Source organism: Lichtheimia ornata (genome assembly GCF_029851405.1).
Source record: "Lichtheimia ornata isolate CBS 291.66 chromosome Unknown scaffold00071, whole genome shotgun sequence".
In the NCBI taxonomy this organism is placed as follows: domain Eukaryota; kingdom Fungi; phylum Mucoromycota; class Mucoromycetes; order Mucorales; family Lichtheimiaceae; genus Lichtheimia; species Lichtheimia ornata.
Genome location: NW_026695391.1, coordinates 106080 through 129007, shown reverse-complemented (window position 1 = coordinate 129007; position 22928 = coordinate 106080). Strand labels below are relative to the sequence as shown.

General features: G+C 43.8%; 7 protein-coding genes across 7 annotated transcripts; 4 read left to right on the top strand and 3 right to left on the bottom strand.

Moving 5' to 3' along the window:
• Positions 1–983: 983 nt before the first annotated feature.
• Positions 984–2495, bottom strand: O0I10_010525 (uncharacterized protein; the record flags this gene model as incomplete). Its single annotated transcript, XM_058490504.1, has 4 exons — positions 984–1154; positions 1212–1339; positions 1399–2163; positions 2270–2495. The coding sequence occupies 4 exons, from the start codon at positions 2493–2495 to the stop codon at positions 984–986; spliced, it is 1290 nt and encodes a 429-aa protein (XP_058338758.1).
• Positions 2496–3867: 1372 nt separating this feature from the next.
• O0I10_010524 (uncharacterized protein) lies at positions 3868–5327 on the bottom strand (the record flags this gene model as incomplete). The annotated part of the gene is made up of 7 exons (XM_058490503.1): positions 3868–4063; positions 4122–4234; positions 4291–4420; positions 4474–4589; positions 4651–4689; positions 4907–5071; positions 5124–5327. 7 exons carry the CDS (start codon positions 5325–5327, stop codon positions 3868–3870), a joined length of 963 nt encoding a protein of 320 aa, XP_058338757.1.
• Positions 5328–11332: 6005 nt separating this feature from the next.
• Positions 11333–13174, top strand: O0I10_010523 (uncharacterized protein; the record flags this gene model as incomplete). The annotated part of the gene is made up of 6 exons (XM_058490502.1): positions 11333–11417; positions 11481–11578; positions 11641–11742; positions 11810–12111; positions 12172–12983; positions 13041–13174. 6 exons carry the CDS (start codon positions 11333–11335, stop codon positions 13172–13174), a joined length of 1533 nt encoding a protein of 510 aa, XP_058338756.1.
• A 398-nt stretch (positions 13175–13572) lies between these two features.
• O0I10_010522 (uncharacterized protein) lies at positions 13573–15361 on the top strand (the record flags this gene model as incomplete). The annotated part of the gene is made up of 3 exons (XM_058490501.1): positions 13573–13629; positions 13690–14028; positions 14090–15361. The coding sequence occupies 3 exons, from the start codon at positions 13573–13575 to the stop codon at positions 15359–15361; spliced, it is 1668 nt and encodes a 555-aa protein (XP_058338755.1).
• Positions 15362–16519: 1158 nt separating this feature from the next.
• O0I10_010521 (5-aminolevulinic acid synthase) lies at positions 16520–18381 on the top strand (the record flags this gene model as incomplete). Its single annotated transcript, XM_058490500.1, has 3 exons — positions 16520–16784; positions 16856–17120; positions 17187–18381. 3 exons carry the CDS (start codon positions 16520–16522, stop codon positions 18379–18381), a joined length of 1725 nt encoding a protein of 574 aa, XP_058338754.1.
• Positions 18382–18600: 219 nt separating this feature from the next.
• Positions 18601–21251, top strand: O0I10_010520 (uncharacterized protein; the record flags this gene model as incomplete). The annotated part of the gene is made up of 11 exons (XM_058490499.1): positions 18601–18685; positions 18788–18873; positions 18989–19137; positions 19194–19413; positions 19475–19568; positions 19625–19721; positions 19774–19978; positions 20042–20910; positions 20972–21063; positions 21141–21174; positions 21230–21251. The coding sequence occupies 11 exons, from the start codon at positions 18601–18603 to the stop codon at positions 21249–21251; spliced, it is 1953 nt and encodes a 650-aa protein (XP_058338753.1).
• Positions 21252–22097: 846 nt separating this feature from the next.
• O0I10_010519 (uncharacterized protein) lies at positions 22098–22928 on the bottom strand (the record flags this gene model as incomplete). The annotated part of the gene is made up of 1 exon (XM_058490498.1): positions 22098–22928. One exon carries the CDS (start codon positions 22926–22928, stop codon positions 22098–22100), a length of 831 nt encoding a protein of 276 aa, XP_058338752.1.

Below are 22928 nucleotides of genomic sequence, written 5' to 3'. Positions count from 1 at the left end.
TCAAAAAGGACAACTATTTCATTGATCACGGAGTTATCCGGTAATTTGTCAGCAAGGATTTCATTTACGATGCTGTATTATCTTCGAGAAGTTTCTCATTCACAAGGAGAAGGATCATTTACATATTAACATAGACAACTAGTGTCCAAGCTGATACGGTGTTTGTAGCTGTATGCTCAATGCAAGTAGTCTTAAAATCATGCATGATGTATGTAATGCAAGTTGTTTTCTCGATGTCATGGACTACTCTGATTCGCGTCTTCTTGATCAGCTTCCCCACAATGAAGATGATGCATTACTACGTGATGTGACACCATTCCCCGCAAGACATGAAGGAGATGATAATATTACGTGCGCATTGCGTGATTTCGGCGACGCACATGATCACTCTTGCCGCATGTCACGCATTTGAAATAGAGAGCTTCCGCTCATTGGTATGCTTCTTTCAATTATTTTTATCGAGTTATCTCTTACAAAGCGACTGGGCAAATCATTCTAATTAGACATACACTGAAGGATTCCAATAGCAAGTTGCTCATATTACAAGTGTGGTTGTTTACGAAACATCGCATCACGTCCCATAAAGTACGCGGGCCCATAGTTGTCAAAGCAATGGAAAGTAAACCGTTTTGTGGGGTAAGGAATTGCATTCACGAAATCAACCAAAACACATGCGACCCCTGAGCTCAAATGAATCCTTTTACATGAACACTGTACTAATGAATGGCAACTTATATGAGTCTAGAGCTGTTAAGCTTTATGTGTAATCGAGTGATGAAGGAGGGTTGTGGATGTATCGGTCAAAAGGTCAAATGTTGGAATACATGCAGTATATGAAAAGTGGGTGGGTGGGTGAGATGCTTTCTAAAAAAGATAATGCTGATTGATTTGGGAAAAGTAGGGGTGGGGAGGGAGGATCTGTACATGGGATAATGATATGCTGAGAAAAAGATACCAAGCGAGAGGGGAGAAAGAGGATAGAATTAGGTGTACATCCGAGAGACAATCTCTTTGAAACCCTTGATCTTGGAACATTCACGCTTGACATTGTCGGCACGAGGCGTGTCCCATAATCCAGCTGCAATCATCGTACGAGAATAACGCAAGCAGACCTCTTCCCGGAAATAGTCGTAGAGCTTCTTGTTGTATTTGCGCTAAAAGAAGCGAGGATGTCAGTAAAATGTATGCTATTACTTTTCATGATCCCTTACCTCCTTGGCACGCGTCTCCTCAGGGTAATGATGTGTTTGATGAATCAAGAAATCATGTGGCAATACCCAATAGTCAATACCAGCCAAGTAAATTTCATAGAGACATGCTGCCTTGTTAGCACCATAACCTATAAAATATCGATATGAGATGCCATTGTTATTCACGAATGATGCAAAAACAACATACCAATGAAACGTTCCTCACACCAGGGGGTGCCTTCCTTTTTGAAAATGACGTATGGCTCGTAGGAATAATTGTAGTCAATGACCTTGTAGGGTTCATCCGATGCGTACCAGCGAGTATAGTTGGTTGATCCGTGACCACGCACCCAAGATCGATGGAACATGTCGATCTTATCAGCCGCCACAATTTCCTTGAGAGCATCCTTGTCCTTTGGAAAATCACGCCAATCCTCACCATCCTCCTCATTAATGTATTCAAATGCAGGGACGACAACAGCACCAGTGCCACTTCGCAAGACGTCCATAAGTATTGGGTGTTGTTTAAGCGATTGACGGAAATCGGTGCATAGGTGGAAATCCACATCCAACATGATGATATAGTCTGTGCGCGCAAAGAACTTGGCAACGTTACGCCACATGTTGAATTGTCGATCAAAACGATCCACCACCAAATGAATATCCACATAGCGTCCCATATCCGGATTGGCATCGTACATGCGGTGAAGATCGGTGAGAATGACTTGTTTGCTGTCATCATCGTTAACATGGATAGCTACTGAAATTGGGCCTTTGTATCGTGTTGCAAGTCGGCTTAATACGTGGAATCGATTGTGTGTCACCAAGGTTGAGATTGTCACCTCCTCATTGTCAAACGAGCTCTCCTTTGCCTTGAGATAATAAGGAATCACTTTGGACGGTCCCATCGCATCTGAAAACACCTTTTCCAACATCAAGTCTTCGCTGATGAATTCCTTTTGCGAATTGGTTCCTAACCATCCATGTCAATGCATATCCCTCATCAGTATCATCATCCATATGGGTCCCAGCATGTCATCCTATAGACACCGACGCATACACAACCCCCCAATACATACCACTGCCACTACTCCAGCCAACTTGTTGATTGCCATTGTAACGTTCTTGCAATTGGGATACGGTTAAAGGTTCCACTCGTTTTGCTGACCGTGGCAATAGTTGACCACTCGATGAGGTCGATTTCTTGATACCCAGCAGATGAGCGGTTGCATACAGGAGCGAGAAGCTAATGTAGGCAAGTGCAGCGATCTTGAGGACTTTTACGAACAATGACTTATCGCGCATGGAATGAAGAAGGAACGACTGGCGATAGAGGTGTTGGTATTGGTGGTGGTGGTGGTAGTGCGGAAAACAAAGAAAGGGGTTGATAGGATCGATAGAAATGGGATCGTTTCGGCCGACAATCATTCTTTTGGTACTCAGAGAGGATCTTCTTGTGTTCCAGCCCACTAGCGTTTAATCCAAACAAGTGCTAGTTTAATAACAATAAAATTGAGAAAGTAGCCTTCTCAGAGTGGCCTTACACTATGTTATGATTCCCTCTTCATCACCAAGGAGTATACCTTGGTGATCTCCATGGCAACCAATTGTTGCCAACGCTACTATGCCGATGTATTCCTTATAATAGCGTTTTGTATTAGTCCTTTCCGAAAAGTGAACTCGCATCAGACGTGGGTTGATGTTGCACAGATACGAGAATGAATACCGTTTTTATAAGTTGGCACACTGGACAAGTTGAGCGGAAGTGAGACATCCCAGTGAAAATGGTTACCTTAGTGAATGAGATCAAGTCATGTGAGCAAGGGAGCCCTGAATCTTTCTTTATCCAACACAAACGTATCTAATGATGTAATACAAACAAATGGGCAATTACAAAACAAAAGGCGAGACACATGGCTAGGCAAACAGGGATATGAGTAGGGGGAGCAAGCTAAATGATTGATCCTAAGGCTTTCTTTGTTCGGCATTTTCTACTTGAAGCTACACTGATGGCTGCAATAATATGTGGTGGCTAAAATGACTCAAGGAATACTTGTTCATGCAAAATAATGACAACATAAAAGATATATACAAATGTGGAAGCGGTGAAGGAGGAGCAACAGAGTCTACTTGGCAGTGCGATGCTTTTTTTCTCGGTCAGGAGTCGTAAAAGTTGATGGTATGTCATAATCAATATCGCTCAATTCCATCACATCCTCAAGGCTACAATCAGAGGACATACTTATGTCACCTACAAATTTATCAGCTGTTGATTTTCCATTACTCTACTCAGCACTCCAAGATGCTTGTCCACTTTATCAATTCGATCCATCATGACAACAATCCCACGCCCACTCACATATAAATAAGGCTGATGTGGTCGCCAACACTATCATACAACCTTTCTTTCTACTTGTCTGCATCGATGGCCTTTGGTAAGTCTCAAGGATAGTCTTTATGTGGTTCACAAAATGAGGGTACTCAAGCATTCATCTATGTAGCTCACATCATTGCTTTTCCACTTGGCGTGCTCATTGATGCCTATGTAATGGCATTTGGCCGTGTTCCTTGATGGACCCTTTGTGGTATGTGTATTTGTAGGCAAAAGGCAACCTCTCAATCTGATAGGGAATTGGGACTCCTTTGTAGGTGACATAAGTACATGCTACAATCAGAATCAGAATCGGTATCGGCGGAGTTCAATGCTTCTAAGGAACGTCGTATGATGATCTTTGCGCACCATGCCATGTACAGTACGATTCGTAATGATCCAAGATGTTCTTCGCAATTGGGGACAGCAACAGTATGCGTCCTTGAGACGCGACAGGTGTAAAATACAGGTATATCCATCAACAGCAAGGACATCTTTAGGCCTACAGACAGCTAAATGAGACTGATAATGAAGATCTATACAAACTCTTGTACACATACCGTATTGCAACATTCCAACTACCGTCACGTTTGCCATAGACTTCTCCGATGTATGCTGCCTCAACGACGACAACATGTCCTTCAAGACTTTTGGTAGTTTCAAGTCCCTCTCCCTGAGCATTTTGGTGTCATCGTGCTCTGTGTGCCTCCCTGCTTCTCCTCCGCCGACTTCGAGTCTCAACCGTTTCAATATGATATCTAGCCGTCGTCCCATCTTCTTGCGTTGCAATGCATCAGCACCTTGAGGCACACGGCTCTTGTTCTTCCTCACTGACGAAGCTTGGCAGCTCTTCTCCCCTCTAGAAAGTAAAGGCGTTAAATGTAGATCATTTCATGCGAATCATGTACTTACCTGCTCACGTCAAACAACTTCAGATCATTAAACGCCTTATCGACCATACCCCATATTCTTCCAATGAGCCAAGCTTCCGTTCGTTCATCCGAATCAATATTGCCAGCTTCTAACTCCTGTACACTGTCATCTCGTTAACTCATAAACATACACCCAGAAATAAAAGATGATACTTACAGCTGATAGTAACATGATCTGATCCAATCGAAATCGAAGCTGTCCTCTCGTATATATGGGGTTATCCCAAACTTGCTGCTAGAATATGATCTTTCTCGCCTCTTTGATAGATGTTACCTATTCGATCATCACGTATGATTAGATGTTTTTGCCACATAACAGGAAGCTTTTTTTGGACTTACATCTTTATAGGAGCGCAAGTAGCTATTGAAAACAATTAATGGGCTTCTTTTGTAGAGAGAAGAGTGTTGCTTACCGGCGTAGTAGAATCGTGGACCTTGCGTTTGGATAATGGTTCGCCTGATGATGTACTTTGACTTCCATATTGATTCACAGTGACCTTGCCATTTGATTCCCAACGGTCAGCAATTTTCACGGTTGTCAGCACAGTCTTCTCGCTGCGTGATATGTTATCAAGTATCTAGTATCATTTGTTCAATGGTTCGTCCTATGTGGAACCAAAGCATACTTACCTTTAAAGTCGCGGAGAGGGAATCTGCTTTATTAGTGAGATGCGGTCGAAGTTCAGCTACGCGTGTCAAGTCTTGTTGGATCTTGGTAGTAACATCGTGAATCGAGAGTGATGCATCAGCGGAACGATATATAACAAAGCACTCTTCGAGATCCCATGCTGAGGGACTTGTCTGCATGAAATGGTCAAACGCGTTACGGATCATGGCGAGGAAACGGGACAAAAAAAAAAGAAAGGGAAGAGGGTGGGCCCAGCGTTTGATTGGGCTTGTTTTAAGTCCGCTCTAAGAGAAACAAAAGGCTCCACCACTTGCTCTACTTTGCCACTGCCGCTTGTAAACCTTTACTTGTACCGGTGGATTCTCAAGGTGGAAGTGCCGGTTGTTATGCCGCTTTGCTTGGCTCCTTGCCGGGTTGATTTTTGTCATCAATCTACCGAGGGTACGGTTTAAGTGGCAACTTGACTATGTTGCTATTGATCTCATCAGCAATAAAAACTTGGTATGTAACTTCATGAAATGGTGATTATAGTACCTCAAATGCAATTTTTTTATTAGATGTGAATACATTATATCGAGGACAAGGCAACACCAAGACCGGTTCTGTGTACTTCTTGTGAAACCATCAGTCGTGTTCCCTCTATCCAAAGGAGTCATCACAAACAAGGAGAATGTGGATCACACATACTACAAGCTCATCTTGCTCATGCTGGAGACGGTTGTGGTCTTGGCAACGTAAAGAGCTGTTACGATTTGGGATGTCCTTATTACCGATGCAATATTGATCCCTTCAGCACCCTTGCCATTAGATAGTTTTTGCAAATCGGGTTTTTATCATAAATGTCGCTATCCAATTCATGTCTTTTTCAATACACAATTGTGAGAGCCACTGTTTTGTTTATTGTGCAACTAAGTTAGTGACTTGTGATGAGTTCATCCATCTTACCTTTGTATCCACATGCCTTGACCACGGTGGTCTCGAGAGTCTTCTACAAGCCCGTATTCGAAGCCTTGGGCCAAAGGCATCTATTACCTGATAGTCACTCATTCGCCGTTGTTGCCCAATCCAATGCATGCGAACCATCGTCCTGCTCCAGCCCAGCATGCCCAGCATTCAACTTTCTTGATCCGAGCTGACCGGATAGCAGTAAGGCAATGGCTGTCGTTGGATCATCATTATCATGTAAAGTGTAAAATGGCACACATCCTTTTGCTATACGTGAGGATCATTTCTTTTATTTACGTGTATCCATTGTCTAATATCATGAGGGTGATGATCATGATGGGTGGATGGTGTGTGTAGGGTAATTGATGAGTGGCCTCAGTGTAATAGCAGTAGGGGATTTTAAACTTGGGGAACAGCAGCTCCACGACTTGAAACAAGGCTTCTCTTCTTTTTCTCCCACCTTTCCTTATTCCATTCACGACATCTCGATCAAGGTAATGTATTATAGAAGAGTGCTCTTGTTGGCTGTGAGGTGTTAATGTAGTTCTGAACATGCATTGTCAGGGAGTGAGTGTGTCCAAGTGCTGAGGAATGAGCGTGGTTGGTGGATGGTGGTTGCCATGGCGATATCGTTGCTTCCTCTTGTTCGTTGCTATTCCCGCTCTACGCTTGGTGTCAACAGGTACATTCAGAGTCCAATGTTGCAGCTGAACTGGTTCCACTGACATGTTAGCTTGTATAGAGGGCAAGTTTGGTCTCAAGACGTTGGCTGGTTTGGCGCTTTGTTTCGGCTCAACTACACTACTACACCATGGTTGTCGGTTTCCAGTAACCAACAACAAAGGGGTTCTTGTGTCTATGGAAAAGGTAATTGCAATGAAACAAACAATGAAAAAAGGCGTTTATTGGATGTGTGTGCTAACAATGAATTGAATAAGTTTCTTTGGTCAGGCAATGCAACTTGGGGAATCATCATCATCTCTTTGGGTTCAAGTCCCAGCCTGTATCAAGTGGCCGCTGCGTCGCTCTGCACTATCCAAGTGTGCTGGAAAGGCTTCTTCAAACGCGTCCAGGGCTCTATAGGCCTGCGTTTGAGTTGATGGGTCGATGACGATGGGTTGTTGGAAGAGCATGGTCACCGTGTTGAGGTAAAAGAGGATTTGCAACAGCTTTGACATCAGTGCGAACCAACGCGCTCTTCTCGTGATAGGCTCGTTGTTTCCCTTGAGGATTTCTTTTCATGAGGTGGAAAATGATTGGAAGGATTGGGAATCATTCTTTCTTTGGAGAGGATGAATGAGGAAAACTATGAGCCTGGCCTTGCGTGATTCGTGCAGTACTTTCTCAAGAACAAAGGGATCGCTCGATGTTGCTCGTATGGTGGTGATTTGGTTTGTAAATTCCTTCTGATCCGCTTTCTTCCTTAGAGAGGATCGCCTAGCGGTTTACCAAGTCGTCATCATTCCCGGTATCAGGTGGTCTAACTTGGCTGCTTTTTACTTATAGAGACGACGATTACCATGATTAGCATGGTCACCCCATCCACAACAATGACAATGATGACGACAACGAGATTCAAAAGGAAGCCTGCTTGGTCCCATTCTTTTTCAACTTGTGTGTTTTTGGACCTGGGGTGACGGATGAGATTGACGACTGGTGACAAGTACGAGTACAAATGATGACGGAGGACGACTACGACGATGGTGGTGGCAATATACATTAGCAAGATAGCTACTAGATGAAATAAAGCATTGTTTATTTATTACACGCTTGTTGGAGGTTGCTAGCTTGTGGATTACATACTATTGCTTCCAAGATGGAATAATAAAGGTGGTCCGGTTATCGGTCATGCAAGAAGTACATGGCTTTTGTGATACAATAAGGAGGAGTGGGAAGTGGGATGAGCTTGAGAAGAGAAAAAGTGAAGAGATCCCTCCATTGAGGTTTCAGGATGAGTGACCCATTCAATATGTATACGTATCTTTTTACATATACAAATTGGTTTATGCAGCTTGACTTTCTCCTACATGCAAATGTGATGCATACCTTGACATACTTTCATTATTGGATGCTGTTTACTTACAAAAGGCAATCATCATCATCATCCATTTGTGTAGCAACCTGTCAAGAACGTGTCTGTGTAACCACCACGTGCCGTTTCACTCAGCTCTTCATCTTTCCGTTAATGCAGCCGACACCATCCACTAGGAAAAAGCAACTCCATCACGCTTACAGCATAGGTAAAACATAAAGACGCCTGTATATCTAAACTTTACAATCAAACGTGGGGTTTTTATTAGAGCAATGTGCTCGGCTTGGCCAACTGCACCTTGGGTGCAAGTTTCAAGTTCATCGTGGCTAATCACAGGTTTCGCGATGTCGCCACCAGCCAAACTGGTTCCGGGGGTCGACCTCTTGAAACTTTTGTCAACGACCTACCAAAAAATATTTTTTTGGGCTGGTTGCGACGTTGAACGTGAAACTTGTACACAAGGTGCTGTTGGCCAAGCCGAGCCCATTGCTCTATTCAAAACCCCACGTTTCATTGTAAAGTTTGGAGATACAGGCACCTTTATGTTTGTAAGCGTGATGCTATATGAAGAGTGGTCTTTGTTCATTGTCAAGTAGGTGGACCCTGGCAGAGCAAAAGATGCAGAGGGTCGTGTTGTGTAACACAGCTACGTTTGCATGAATGAAAGGGTCAATGTATAATTACTTTATGGATCACCTAGGAACAGGCATGTATTGCTAGCTAACGGCCACTTTTATCCAATCATCACTGTTGCGAGATCCACTGCATGGGAACGATGCCCCTGCTCCAGACATTCACTTCCATGATTAAAGTAGGTTGATCCGAGCTGATTTGACTGAGCTGCGGTCAAAGAGAGATTACATCACTCTGGACATAAAGCACGCTCGATGTAGCTCAACCGATGTAATCTTGTGTGAGCGTAACTCAACCAAATCAGCTCGGATCAACCTACTTTAATCATGGAAATGAATGTCTAGAGCAGGAGCATCGTCCACCTACAATAGAATGCACAAAAGTTGGGAATGCACAAAAGTGGCTGTTAGCTGCCAATGTATGACATAAAAGTGAGGGTTGCGTACCTTTCATGCATTGTCCCTGAAGTCCTGACTTTTTAGCTGAGTTACTCAAAGAGGTCCTTCTGCATCTTTGGCTCTCCAGGGTCTAGCTACTTGATAATGAACGGGGGTATCCCCCCCTGGCCGAGTGGCTATCCAGTTCCTTCCGTTTCCCGGGGTCGCCGGTTCCAATCCTTCTGTGGACATGAGGTCCTTATTTGTTTCAGGCATTAGGCCTTTCCGATTACGTTTGTCTGTTTCGCGTTAAAACTTTCATTGTATCAATCTTGTTTCGCTTGCGGGGTATCACTCTCTGACATACTCCCGCGTAATAAATCTGAGGCCAAAAGCCTCCATATAAATACTTGATAATGAACAAAGACCACTTCTCATATAGCATCACGCTTACAAACATAAAGGTGCCTGTATCTCCGAACTTGACAATGAAACGTGGGGTTTTGAATAGAGCAATGTGCTCGGCTTGGTCAACTGCACCTTGGGTGCAAGTTTCACGATCAAGCTTGCCAATCCCAGATTTCGCAATGTCGCCACCAGCCAAACTGGATCCAGGGGTCGACCTCTTCGACGACGACGACCAAAAAATATTTTTTGGGCTGTTTGCGACATTGAACGCGAAACTTTAACACAACGTGCTGTTGGCCAAGCCGAGCACATCTATATATTAAAACCCCACGTTTGATTGTAAAGTTTGGAGATACAGGCACCTTTATGTTTGTAAGCGTGATGCTATAAGAAGAGTGATCTTTGTTCATTGTCAAGTAGTTTGACCCTGATAGAGTCAAGGATGCAGGAGGACTCGTTTGTGTAACTAACCGAAAGGGCGGGACTGGAAGGGTCGATGCATGATATTACATTGTGGTTCGAATAGTGGTATATTATAATGCATACAGCATCTAGCAAACCATTGACTTTCTCATTCCTTTATTATCCAACATTGAAAGATGGTGTTGAGCAAAGTTGATCCTTGAGATCGCAAGCACATAAACTAGGATGAGATGAAAACAAATTGGTAGAACAAGGATAGCTTTAGGCGATCATCATGCTGTATGCGACCTATTTAGATGGATCTACTGACCTTAGATATTGAAGATTCAAATCCTGGGCCATGTACTTGTTCTCCACCAATACGTACTGGCTTGAGAGCAAGCTCTACTTTTCATAATTAGAACACTGAACATGGCCTGCTTGTAGTTTTTTCCTTATGCTAGGATGCCCCATCCCCTATCATTTCGGTCATCACCCGATCATCGCCGAAGTCATCCAGTAGGTTATTCCGGAATGCCATTTGTCCAAAAGTAGATACGTGAATGACATAGGCCGTTGTTGTGTGAGAGTCATATAAAGCTGCTATGCACGTAATAAGGTTACACGTGTAATTAGCGCCTCGATCATTAATAGCAGTTACTCTTCGATTGTATCTTTGCGTACTTTAGAGTAAGCAGCATGAAGCATTTACTCTTGTAACGGGTTAGCTACCATGGTTGTATGAAGCAAGAGCTGGTAACGTATGTTTTATCTTAACATAAATGCTGTGTTAGTTTCGGGTATATGGAAGTGCGAGAATTGTTGATCCGTTTCCGAATAGCGTGTAATGCGTGTGCATTTATTGTCTATGAAGTTAATTAGTCAAAGTAAACGTGGGGAAGTAACTAGCAGGCAATCGAGTTGTAGTATTATAGGGCATCCATTGGGCTCTAAGGGTATATAATCGGATTGCGTGTGTAGCAGCACTTTACTTATAGCTCGGATTCGTGCTACAATCAAATATACCTCACCTTTTACCGAGAAAGCTCTTCCCATGCACCAAATGCAGCTTGATCTTGGTGATTATATAGTATTCTAACAGACATAGCTCAATCCAATAGTGTCTTTCATGTACCCTATGTTGTATGTTTTCAAGATGGGACAGGAAGATGTATTGGTGACGACATTTGTAATGTTGGGGAAATAGATAAGCTCACACAATGAGATCCGAGCAATGCATTGGGTAGCACAAACGTCGCGGAGAAAGCAAAAAATTTAAGACTGGATCTTGGGTTTGACAGGTCTTCGCCACGAAAACCACGCATCTCATCTCTCTTTCTTTCTTTTCCCTATCTCATTACGTACGTGTTACTCAACAATGAATGCTTTATTGTATACTAAATGATATCCTAGTATGCTTCGCCAAGTTTGCAGATTATCTACTCGCACCAAAGTTCAGCCATCGAGATTGTACCTCGTGTCTCGCGCTGCCTCCACTGGTAGGTTTGTTGTACATGTTGTGGTGGAAACATGAGCAGTGAAACTAACAAAAGTGACAACAGGCAAGGTGTTGACCGTGGAATCCATGAATCCTCAAATTCGCAATGCCGAGTATGCTGTTCGTGGTGCTCTTCCCATTCGTGCTGAAGCTCTTAGCAAGGTAAGGCTTGGGAATGCGAAAATGGAAGTAACCAGCGTGTCTCATTTCAAGTGTGCCTTTAGGAATTGCAAGCCAACAAGAACAAGGGCTTTGATCGCGTCGTCTTTTGTAACATTGGCAATCCCCAACAGTTGAACCAAAAGCCTGTTACTTTCTTCCGTCAGGTACGTACAAAGCGTGGGCGTATTTTGTTTGATACAAGCAAGGGACTCATCGTTTTCTTTCTTTAAGGTTGCCTCGCTCGTTGACAACCCTGATCTTTTGAAGCCTGAGAACCGTGAGACTCTCAACAAGTTGTACCCTTCAGATGCCATTGAGCGTGCTGAACTTTTGTTGAAGCACATTGGCAGTGTTGGTGCCTACTCGCATTCCCAAGGTATCCCTCATATCCGTGAGAACGTTGCCAAGGCTTTGGAGCGTCGCGATGGCTACCCTGCCAACCCCGATCACATTTACCTCACTCAAGGTGCATCCTCTGGTGTCCAAAACGTGTTGCAATTGTTGACTCAAAACTCCAACAGTGGTTTCATGATGTATGTATTGTATGATGGGCACATGTATATGGATCAATGCTAATGCCCTTTTGTTATTAGTCCTATTCCTCAGTATCCTCTTTACTCAGCCACGTTGGCTTTGATTGATGCTGCCCCTGTGCCATACTACCTTAAGGAAGAGCAAGATTGGGGATTAAGCGTTGCTGACCTCAAGACTTCTGTTGAAGAAGCCCGTGCTAAGGGTGTTGATGTGCGTGCTCTTGTCATTATCAATCCTGGCAACCCAACTGGTCAATGCTTGACTGAAGAAAACATGCGTGAAGTCATTGATTTCTGCCACAAGGAACGTTTGGTGTTGCTTGCCGATGAGGTGTATCAAACCAACATTTATCAACCTGATCAACGTCCTTTCCACAGCTTCAAGAAGGTGTTGCGATCCATGGGTGACAAGTACCAAAACGTTGAGCTTTTCTCCTTCCATTCCACCTCCAAGGGTATGATTGGCGAGTGTGGTCGTCGTGGTGGTTATCTTGAATGTGTCAACATTGATGAGAAGGTGCTTGAGCAATTGTACAAGGTCGCTTCCATCTCCCTTTGCCCCAACGTTCATGGTCAAGTCATGGTTGATTTGATGACCAACCCTCCCAAGGAAGGTGATGCTTCTTATGAATCCTATCAAAAGGAAGTTGGTACTATCTACGAGTCCCTTCGTCGTCGTGCCACCAAATTGGCCAACTGCTTCAACAACTTGGAAAACATGACCTGCAATGATGCTCAAGGTGCCATGTATCTCTTCCCTCGTGTTCGTTTGCCCAAGAAGGCTATTGATGCTGCCAAGGCTGCCAACATGAGCCCTGATGCTTTCTATGCTCTTCAAATGCTTGAAGCTACTGGTGTCTGTGTCATTCCTGGTATGTGTTATTGTTGATGTTTACATATGGGGATAGAGTATTCATGCGTGGATATAGGTTCTGGTTTCGGTCAAGAAAAGGACACCTGGCATTTCCGCTCAACGTTCTTGCCTGAAGAACATCTCTTTGATCAATTCTGCTCCAACATTGAAAAGTTCCACAAGTCTTTCATGAACGAGTATAGAGATTAAGCCTCCCTTTATTATCTGTACTTTATCGTTGCATTATTCATCTATATTCCATATTCAGCATCAGCAGTAAATATATTCTCCCACAGCTTCGGAAACAATGTTAAAATTGGATATAGCAGCGCATTAGATTATGTGGATGGGAAACTACTAGCACGGGCCACTTTGAAGCCATTGTCATCCTTCTCCTATCAAGGCTCAGAGATTGAGATAGAGATAGAGAGAGCCAGCATAGCGAGAGAGAGCGAGAGAGTACTGGGTGAGAAAAAAAAGAGCCAACGAACCCTTGCACACCCCACCCACCCACACACGCATCCGTTTTTTTTCCTTCTTTTGCCACACCGCACACCAACACCCACATTGTCGGTTTATTTCTTCTTCTTTACAGTCTTTTACGTATCATGCTCGTACTACGACACAACAAGCTACCTGCCAAGGACCTCTTTGAAATAGAACAGGTGAGCCAAAGAGTATGGAAGGGGAATCGTCCTCCATTGTGCTCATGGTGGTCTTTGTAGTTGATGATCAAGATCGCTGATCCTGATGTACCGGCACATTCGTCACTGGACTATACCTTACTGGATAAGTCTCGTAGTGAGATTTATGGCATGATACTCGGCAGTGCACAGCGACTACACATATTCAATGCACTCGATATAACACCATCCGATTTCCTTGACTTTTTGATCGACGTGGATCTCGGCTATCTTCCCAATCCATATCATTCGTTTTATCATGCAGCTGATGTTAGTCTTGTGCTATATCACATGTTATTGCACTGCGAAGTTGCAAATTACTTGTCTGGATTGGATGTAGCAGCATTGTTCATTGCTGGTTTGTGTCACGATATCGGGCATGTAAGTTGTAAATTATTGTATTCCCATCACCTCCACGCATTGATTGTGGTCTTTTATATAGCCCGGTTACAATAACAATTATCAAGTCAAGCTCAAGACTGAATTAGCCATCCGATATGCCAACAAGTCTGTGCTGGAAAGTTATTCATGCACGTTGGCAATGGATCTCCTCTCGAAACACAAGTTGCTCCGCAACGTCGAACAAGCCAGCCGACGTCAGTCCATACCGACAACCGAAGACCGTTTTCGCACCTCCATTATCAAAATGATCCTTGCCACCGACATGGTCTTTCATTATGAATTACAAGAGAATTTCGCTAGCCTATTGGAGATCATGGTGGATCGTGATGAGAATGAAGGAGAAGGATCACATTATTGCTTTCATTCGGGAGACAACAACAATACCAATAACAACAACAACAGCAGCGGCAGCAACAGTAACCATGACAACACATGTGGCCACATGAAAGATATTTTCGAAAGCGACACAAGCCCGCTACGCAATTTCCAATCACAGACATTCTTTGATGATGGGGCATCATCACCACTCCAACCCAAATTTCTGGATCACCAAGAACGACAAATGTTGTGCCAAATCATTTTACATGCGGCTGATATCAGCAATGCATTAAGACCATGGCCTATTTGCACCAAATGGTCCGAATTAGTGTGCGAAGAATTCTTTCGTCAGGGCGAAATGGAAAAGAAACATGGATTACCAGTATCACCGAATATGGATAAGGATCAAGTGAAGCAAACCACCATTGGATTGCAATTTGGGGACTTTGTAGTATCACCCTACTTTGAGATCTTTGCCGCCATGTTCCCCAAAGCAGAAGAGCTTTTGACTATTCTCAAAACCAATCGGCAAGAATGGCTGAAAAGGGAGCAAGAAGAAGAACAGCATGGTCAATTATCACCTCATGATGAGCACGTGGATCATGGATGTCAACCTACGGATATGTTGCCCGATCAACACTTATTAAATCCAACAGGTCGACGTGTGAGCGTGGCAGCAGGGATGATTGTGATTCCAGATGATCTTGAAGAACGTGTTATTGGATCGGGTAAATCGCGCCGGAAGTATCTCGGCTTACGGAGTGTGAGCGATACGGGATTACCACACGATGATTTGGTCCTCGATCAAAGTGCAAGGGATATTCTATCAACCGATCGACATGATGATGCCAACAAAAATAGGCGGAAAAGTGAGGAGCCGGCTTATTATTTGTATCGACACTCGCTTCAAGTAGACAAAGGAAGAAGGATGAGTAGAGGTGATATCGTTGACAAGTGTCTCGAACGACAACGTCGTGTGGCTTCCCCTCGGTAGAAATGGTCTCCCCTTTCCCGTACTACGTTGTATATCTATTATAATCCCAAGAGTGAAACATGCACACACACACATGTACAAAAGTTAATAGGTTGCTATGTCGTTTTGATATGGGGAAATGGTTGAAAGGGATAATAATGAGTGTGAGAGAACAAAACGTGGATGATCAATCGAGATGACTTGATCTCTTATATGCTGTATTTGGTATGTGGATTTATGCAAGCACATGGTGGTGGATCGAACATGAGGTCTGTGTGTGTGTGTGGTCTTTCTCCTGGATGGCTGTGCTAGAAAACTTTTTTTTCTTTGTTTCATGAGACATCTATTTGACTCATTGCATCCCGAAATTGCCGACCAGCCTTCCTACAGATCAGCCCATTTGATTGATCCCGAAAGCATAGTAGGGGCTATCATAGGCATTCTACTTAACAAATAGTAATCATGTTCTGATGCTGCTGGGTGATAGCTTGGTCATTGGGGATACAAGGCTGAATGATTCATGTTTAAATTTGCCAACCGGGAAAAGTTTGAGGAAGGGCTCAGCTGTATCGGAATAGTGGTATTGTGGGGTTGATATCAAAAAGTGATATACAAGGCAACAATCACCTCGTTGGATATGAGATCCCACATGTATGGTTGCATTTTCCCACTGAAAAGCAGGGACTACCAAAGAAGAACAAAAGGATGACATTGCAGAAAACCTTGTTTATTGTAATCATAGTTCTTTGTAACCGGAGAATTAAAGCGCGGCGAAATGAGTGATGGGGGAAGAGACATTTGATTGTTTTCCTTTGACAAGGTGCTCCAAGTGCATCCTTTTTAACAAGGGACAAGGCATGTTTTTTACCCACAGGACAAGGTTGATTTTCCCATTTGAACAAGAACAAGAACAATAGACTTCACGTGTTGAGCATTAGTCAAGGTTACGCAACGATAGTTCACTTCTCGGTAACCTGAATACGCGATGGGGCGGCCATCGTCATTACCAATCTGCCGTTCGATTGGCACACGGAGTAGGAAAAAATTGCACCCCGGTGGTTTTTATTTTGTTCAGAGGCGGTTTCCTCTAATGGTATCTTTCTTTTTCTTGCTCTTCTTTATCCCCCCCACTCTTGTGTGCAGCTTTTTTTTTCTTACTCAACTTCTTTACATTTCGAAATGGAGGTTGCACTTGTCCAAGCCAAAAAATCATGCCCCTTTTTGCACGTTGCATCAGCATCTTCGTTGCGTAGACTCTCTGCTTTGCAATCGAAGGGTGCCGCTGCTGCCAAGCCTGGTAGTGCTCTTTTGAACAAGGCCCAGCAATGTCCTGTTATGAGCCAAGCCATTCAAACCCGTGGCATTTCAACTTCGCGAGTCGTCTCTCAAAAGCCCACTACTCCTGTGAAGGCTAAGGCCGTTGAGCAATCTGAAGTTGCAGCAGGTAATGTGTCTAAGACCCTTGTTTGGGGGAACGTTATCGCATCCCATTTAACACATAAATCTTTGATGTAGTGCGTCCCCCTGTTGCCACCGTGACAGAAACAACACCTGCTTCTTTTGAAACCAAGTCCAAGCATTTCGATTATGAATCATTTTATCAACATGAATTGGAAAAGAAGCACAAGGACAAGAGCTATCGTTATTTCAACAACATCAATCGCCTTGCTCAAAAGTTCCCTCGTGCTCACACTGCTCGTGTCGAAGATGAAGTCACTGTGTGGTGCGCCAATGATTATTTGGGCATGGGAAGAAACCCAGTGTTGACAGAGGCCATGAAGTAAGTATAAACAACGCATCACATGCACACACATACACAACACATACTTACCTTTCGTGACGATAGACGTACTTTAGACCGCTATGGTGCTGGTGCGGGTGGTACTCGTAACATTGCTGGCAATGCCGATTTGCATTTGCGTCTCGAATCCGAATTGGCTGATCTTCATCACAAGGAAGGTGCCCTTGTTTTCTCATCATGCTATGTTGCCAATGATGCTACACTTGCTACGCTTGCCGGCAAATTGCCTGGATGTGTCATTTTCTCGGATGCATTGAACCATGCTTCCATGATCCAAGGCATCCGCCATTCGGGTGCACAAAAGAAGATTTTCCGCCATAATGATATGGCTCATCTCGAAGAATTGTTGCAATCGGTTGATCCTGCTACACCCAAAATCATTGCATTCGAGTCTGTGTATTCGATGTGTGGTTCCATTGGCCCTATTCGTGAAATTGTCGATCTCGCTAAAAAGTATGGTGCCATTACTTTCCTTGATGAAGTGCATGCAGTTGGCATGTACGGCCCACGTGGTGCCGGTGTTGCCGAGCATCTTGATTTCGATTTGAATGCAGCTCATCCCACACTTGGCAATGGTTCAATTCTCGATGAAATTGATATCATCACCGGTACTCTCGGCAAGGCTTATGGTGTGGTTGGTGGCTACATTGCTGCTTCAGCATCATTGGTTGATATGGTGCGTTCCTATGCACCTGGTTTCATCTTTACTACCTCCCTTCCACCCGCTGTTGTCTCTGGTGCCATGCAATCTGTCAAGTACTTGAAGGTCTCCAACATGGAACGTCAAATGCAACAAATCAACTCACGTGTCGTCAAGGCTCGTTTGAATGAGCTTGGTATTCCTGTGGTGCCTAATCCTTCTCACATTGTCCCCGTTTTGCTTGGTGATGCTGCTCAAGCCAAGTTGGCTTCGGATGAATTGCTCTCTGAACATGGCATTTATGTCCAAAGCATCAACTATCCCACCGTTCCTGTTGGTGAAGAACGTCTTCGTATCACTCCCACTCCTGGTCACAATCAAGGCATGATTGATCATCTCGTGGATTCTCTTGAGACCATTTGGAATCGTTATGGTTTCAAGCGTGTCAACGATTGGGTGTCTCAAGGAGGTCGTGCTGGCGTTGGTATGGCCAATCCTCCCAAGGTGTCCCCTCTTTGGACCGATGCTCAGCTCGGCTTGGATAAGGAAGTCATTCAGCAAGAAAAGGCTGTCAAGCAACAGTCATCCAACATGCTTTAATGCATTACACACACATCCTTTGATGATACGAATAAAATCAGTGTGATTATCTTTTGTTGTGAACGATCTTTAAATTAGGGTGTTGATCATGTGAGCTTGTTTGTTCTGGTTGGATGATAACATGAAACGCGATGCAGCATCACCCACTTTGTTTGTAGCTTTCTCCTTTCTTTCTTCCACTTTTGACACTCTTTTCTCTCATTCAACTGGATTCAACCCATGCCGCCCAAGAACAACAAAAAGCAGCAGTCCATTGAAGAGCAACAGAAGCAAGCATTCACAACGTCTCATTTCTTCCATGAAGGTGCGTAATGACTCTTTTGTCAAACCACTGGACGCGTTTGGGTGGTGATTCCTTTATTATGCCGCAACAATGTCAGCTTATGGTGCTTGTTTCTTCTCTTAGACACTAAACATGCAAAGGAGAGACCAAAGATCGTACACTGGCAAGAGGTCATCATACCAGACATTATCAAGATTGCATCGGTTGTGGCAAGTACAGAAGAGGAGATGAGCGTGTATGGAGATGGGGTCAAGTGGTGTGTGTGGGGAGGGGTTGCCATGTCAAATCATGCACACGGCTAACACCGACATCATCCGCTTATAGGAACGTTTGCGTAGCAACAAGCCTCAAGAACCAGAATCGAATGATGATGAAGATGATCAAAATATCCCATTGAAAGATGAGAAGGATCAGAGCAATGACACCACTGCAGACGATGACAATGATGCATCATCGGCATCATCACCTGAAAGGTATTATGGGTTCATTTCATTCACACGGGGATGTATACTTATCCTTTTTATCCTAGCCAAAAAATGGAAGTCGTACACAAGGAAAGCTTTTTCAGCGAAGAGTTGACCGAAGAAGAAAAGATACTTGTTGCAAAGAGAGTCGCAGAGCATCAGAAGCAATTTGCAGCATACGAGAGACGCGAGAGAGCCCGCAAAGCTAAGAAGATTCGTGCCATTTTCGACCACGTGGAGAACGAGGAGATTGCTGCCATGTTGAGAGATTGTGATAATGATGAAGTAGGTCCATCCACTATCTCCCCGCTTTATCACTGAAAACTAAGCTTTATGATTACAATAGGAAGAAGTCGTCTACCGTTTGACGCAGCCTGGATACCTTCATGAAATCCGCAAGTCCGTAGCGTCCAAATATGTGGATGAAACGTATCAAAAGGGTAGGTCACTCATCAAGAAAACGTCAACATTTACTTATACACCATTGCAATATTAGCTTCAACGATGACTGATGCCCAGAAAACCGCATATGATCTATTGGTGAAAAAGCGTTCCGAGACGTTGAGGAAAACCACCAATGACAATGCCAAAAGGTAAATGCATACTATACCATGGATCCTTATTACTCATTCCTTTATCTACAAGACAATATCGTATGGGTGGTCGCCTTTGCTTGGATGAAGCTGTCAAACAAGCACAAAAGCATCAAGAAGAGGATCCTGAAAAGGCATTTGAGGGGTGGTCAGAAGCTCGTATTCGCGCATATCAGATGATCAATGAGAACCCCAACAGCTATTACTATCGCTTCAATGCCCCTGGTGAGGTACAACGTAGAGGACAATGGTCAAAGGTAAGCGAATTATATGCGTTATTCTCATGAGCAAGGTTTACTTATACACAACTCGATATTTAGGATGAGCAAAAGTTATTTTACAAGCGATTGGATGAAGTGGGTGCGAATGGACAATGGGGTATTTTCAGTATGGCAATCCCGGGTCGTGTCGGCTATCAGTGTTCCAACTTTTATCGGCTCCTGGTGGAAACGAAGCAGATTCATGATCCCAATTACGTTCTGGATGAGCGTGGCAAGGCACATTACTTGTTCGACAAAAAGACAGCTGATGGCGGGGTCAAAAAGACGTTTCGATCTCACAACAAACACTCATCAGCACGAAACAACAACAGCAGCAGCAACAATGGTGCAACTGCAGCTTCATCATCATCATCACCGTCGTCATCATCAAAAGCCAAGAGTACAGCTACTACAGCGGCATCCAGCAGTAATAGCAATGGCAATGGTGGTGGTGGTAGTAGTGGTGGACGTAGTAAGAAAAAGAAACAACAACCAGCAGCATCTACAACATCCAAAAAAACCACGCTTGGACTTCGACGACGACGTGGCAAAGATCGTCGATGGGGTGCGTCGGATTCACCTGAATCCTCTGATGATGATTATATTGGCTATGACGATGATCGATCAGGAAGTTACACTATGCGACTTGATGACGATGCATCAGGTCGTCGTCGTAGCAAACGCCAACGTCGACCCACCACAGCAGCCATCGAAGCAGGGCTTGTTGACAATGCATCACCCACCGCTAACAGCAAATGGAAAGGCAAAGGTGTGGCCAAGGATAGTGATGGAAAGGAAAACGATGCAACTGGATGGGGAGCCAATGCCAACATGACACATGCAACAAATCCTTTGCCTGGTTTTATCGATCCGATCACTCTTGAAGAGGTTGTCAAGCCTGCCATTTCGAAATATGGACATGTAATGGGGTAAGATAGCATGCATTTACTGGATCCCTTTTTGAAAGCTAAGGTATTGTGTTTACAATAGGTACGAAAGTTGGGTCCGTTGCTTAACAAGTTGGGAAGGTCAACGCAACATCTGCCCATTAACCAAGAAACCATTGTCAAAGCGTGATCTAGGCAAGTGTAAAAGAAGGATTGGCGGTGTCCTCTTCTTCCATGCACTAACTTTTGGGTTCCTCCTTCTTTTGGTATAGTCGTTCTGGATTTTGACAATATCGAAGAGTACAGGTAATGTGAGTTAAATACGTGTGTCACACCCATGCTTATGTACTTTATTCTGTAGATCTCGTATCGTTAACATGTGATAAGCACAAGATAGCTAGCTAGCTGAATCGTTGTTGTTGTTGTTGTTGGGCACTTTTGGGAAATACACACACACACACACACAATGAAGAGATGATTGTTTTCCTATACTCCACCTCCGCTTCGGCTGCATAAATCGGGTCAAATTCGTTAGCATGGTTAAGCTGGGGTGATGATGGTTGTTGCACTCACTTGACATCACGCAAGCCAATTCCTTGGTTACGTTCCTTCCAGTCTTCTCGGATGTGTTCCAATTTTTCCGAATCATGATCAGCTTGACCAGATGGCTCGAACTTTAATGGCTGGGAATGGTCACTCTTGTGCTTACTAGAGTTGTAGTAATAAACCGCCCCAGTAACGAGTGCCAGTGGAACTCCCCTTTTTTTATTATAGAACTCGTGTTGAGAAAAAAAGTTACATGGATGCATTCATTCCTATTACCATTTAACGACAAGTCGCGGCATGTTGCAATAGATAGATATATAAGGATGGGTTGCTGATGGTTGTGGTTGTTCGTTTACCAGATAAGAAGAAAAAAGAAAGAGGAAAGAAAATGGGGGAACCGTGAGAAGGGGGCACAAGGAATATTTACCAGCAACCTTTTTATGCACGATAGGCTTTCTTTGCTTCCGCCCCACTATAAATGAGCGAGCACTGCATCATCATCATCATCATCAGATGGTGCATCGTGATGTTTGCATCTTTCAGCTAATGTTTTTTTAACCCTTTCCATCCAACATACTCTATAATACAACCATGACTTCAAATACCGGGTTACATAATATGATCTATATTTCAGGTATCTACGTATATCGTGTATCTTTGTATACGTGTAAGGTTGCCATGGGTTACCAAACACCCGGAATGAGACGTTTGCGGTGTTGTAGCAATGATCGTTCGTATTGACTCGAGAGCTTGGAAGCGTACCATTCGTGGGTTCGAGCGGAGCGGAGAGTGAGATAAACCATTGGGAAAAGGTTGAGCACGATGCCAGCCACGTTTTGGCACATGAGCATGATACCGATGTATGACAACTGCTCTGCAGCATAATGTGGGGCGATACAATACTCGAAAAGTCCACCCGAGGGCAAGGTGTATTTTCTCTGGTCGTCCAACTTCTTGTTGACAATAGCGGTATTACCACCTGCAAGTCGAAGTTTACGCAATAGCCAATGATGGTATCCATTGACAAGTTCGCCGACAATAGTGCATACCATGCCCAGTGCAAGCCATCCCGATCCAAACACGCTTTCGGGAACACGTCGTAAATTCAACAAAGTCAATGTCGTCGTCAAGAAATAGGTGCTTGAAATAGTAAGCATGGTGCCAACATCGGTCTTGGATGTATAGATATGCACATAGCTCACTTCCATCAATCGTTTGGCAAAGTGAATAAAGTAAAATGATTCGACCAATGTGTATCGTGAAATAACACTATTAACAACTTCTTCTCTCATGTAAAGTGCTGAGACAAGAGCTGGGAGATAGATGATGTACATGGCCACTTTGCTGTCGAGAGAAGCTTTTGGACCATTACCAAACTTTGAGTAGGGTGTGGGTTTTGTTGAGCTTTCACTATGAAAAGCAGCCGCTACAATCGCCAAGCCATACACCAGGCTTCCAATGGAGAGGTATGAGATATCGTTAAAGTAGAGACCAGGCCAAATCGACAACCCCAT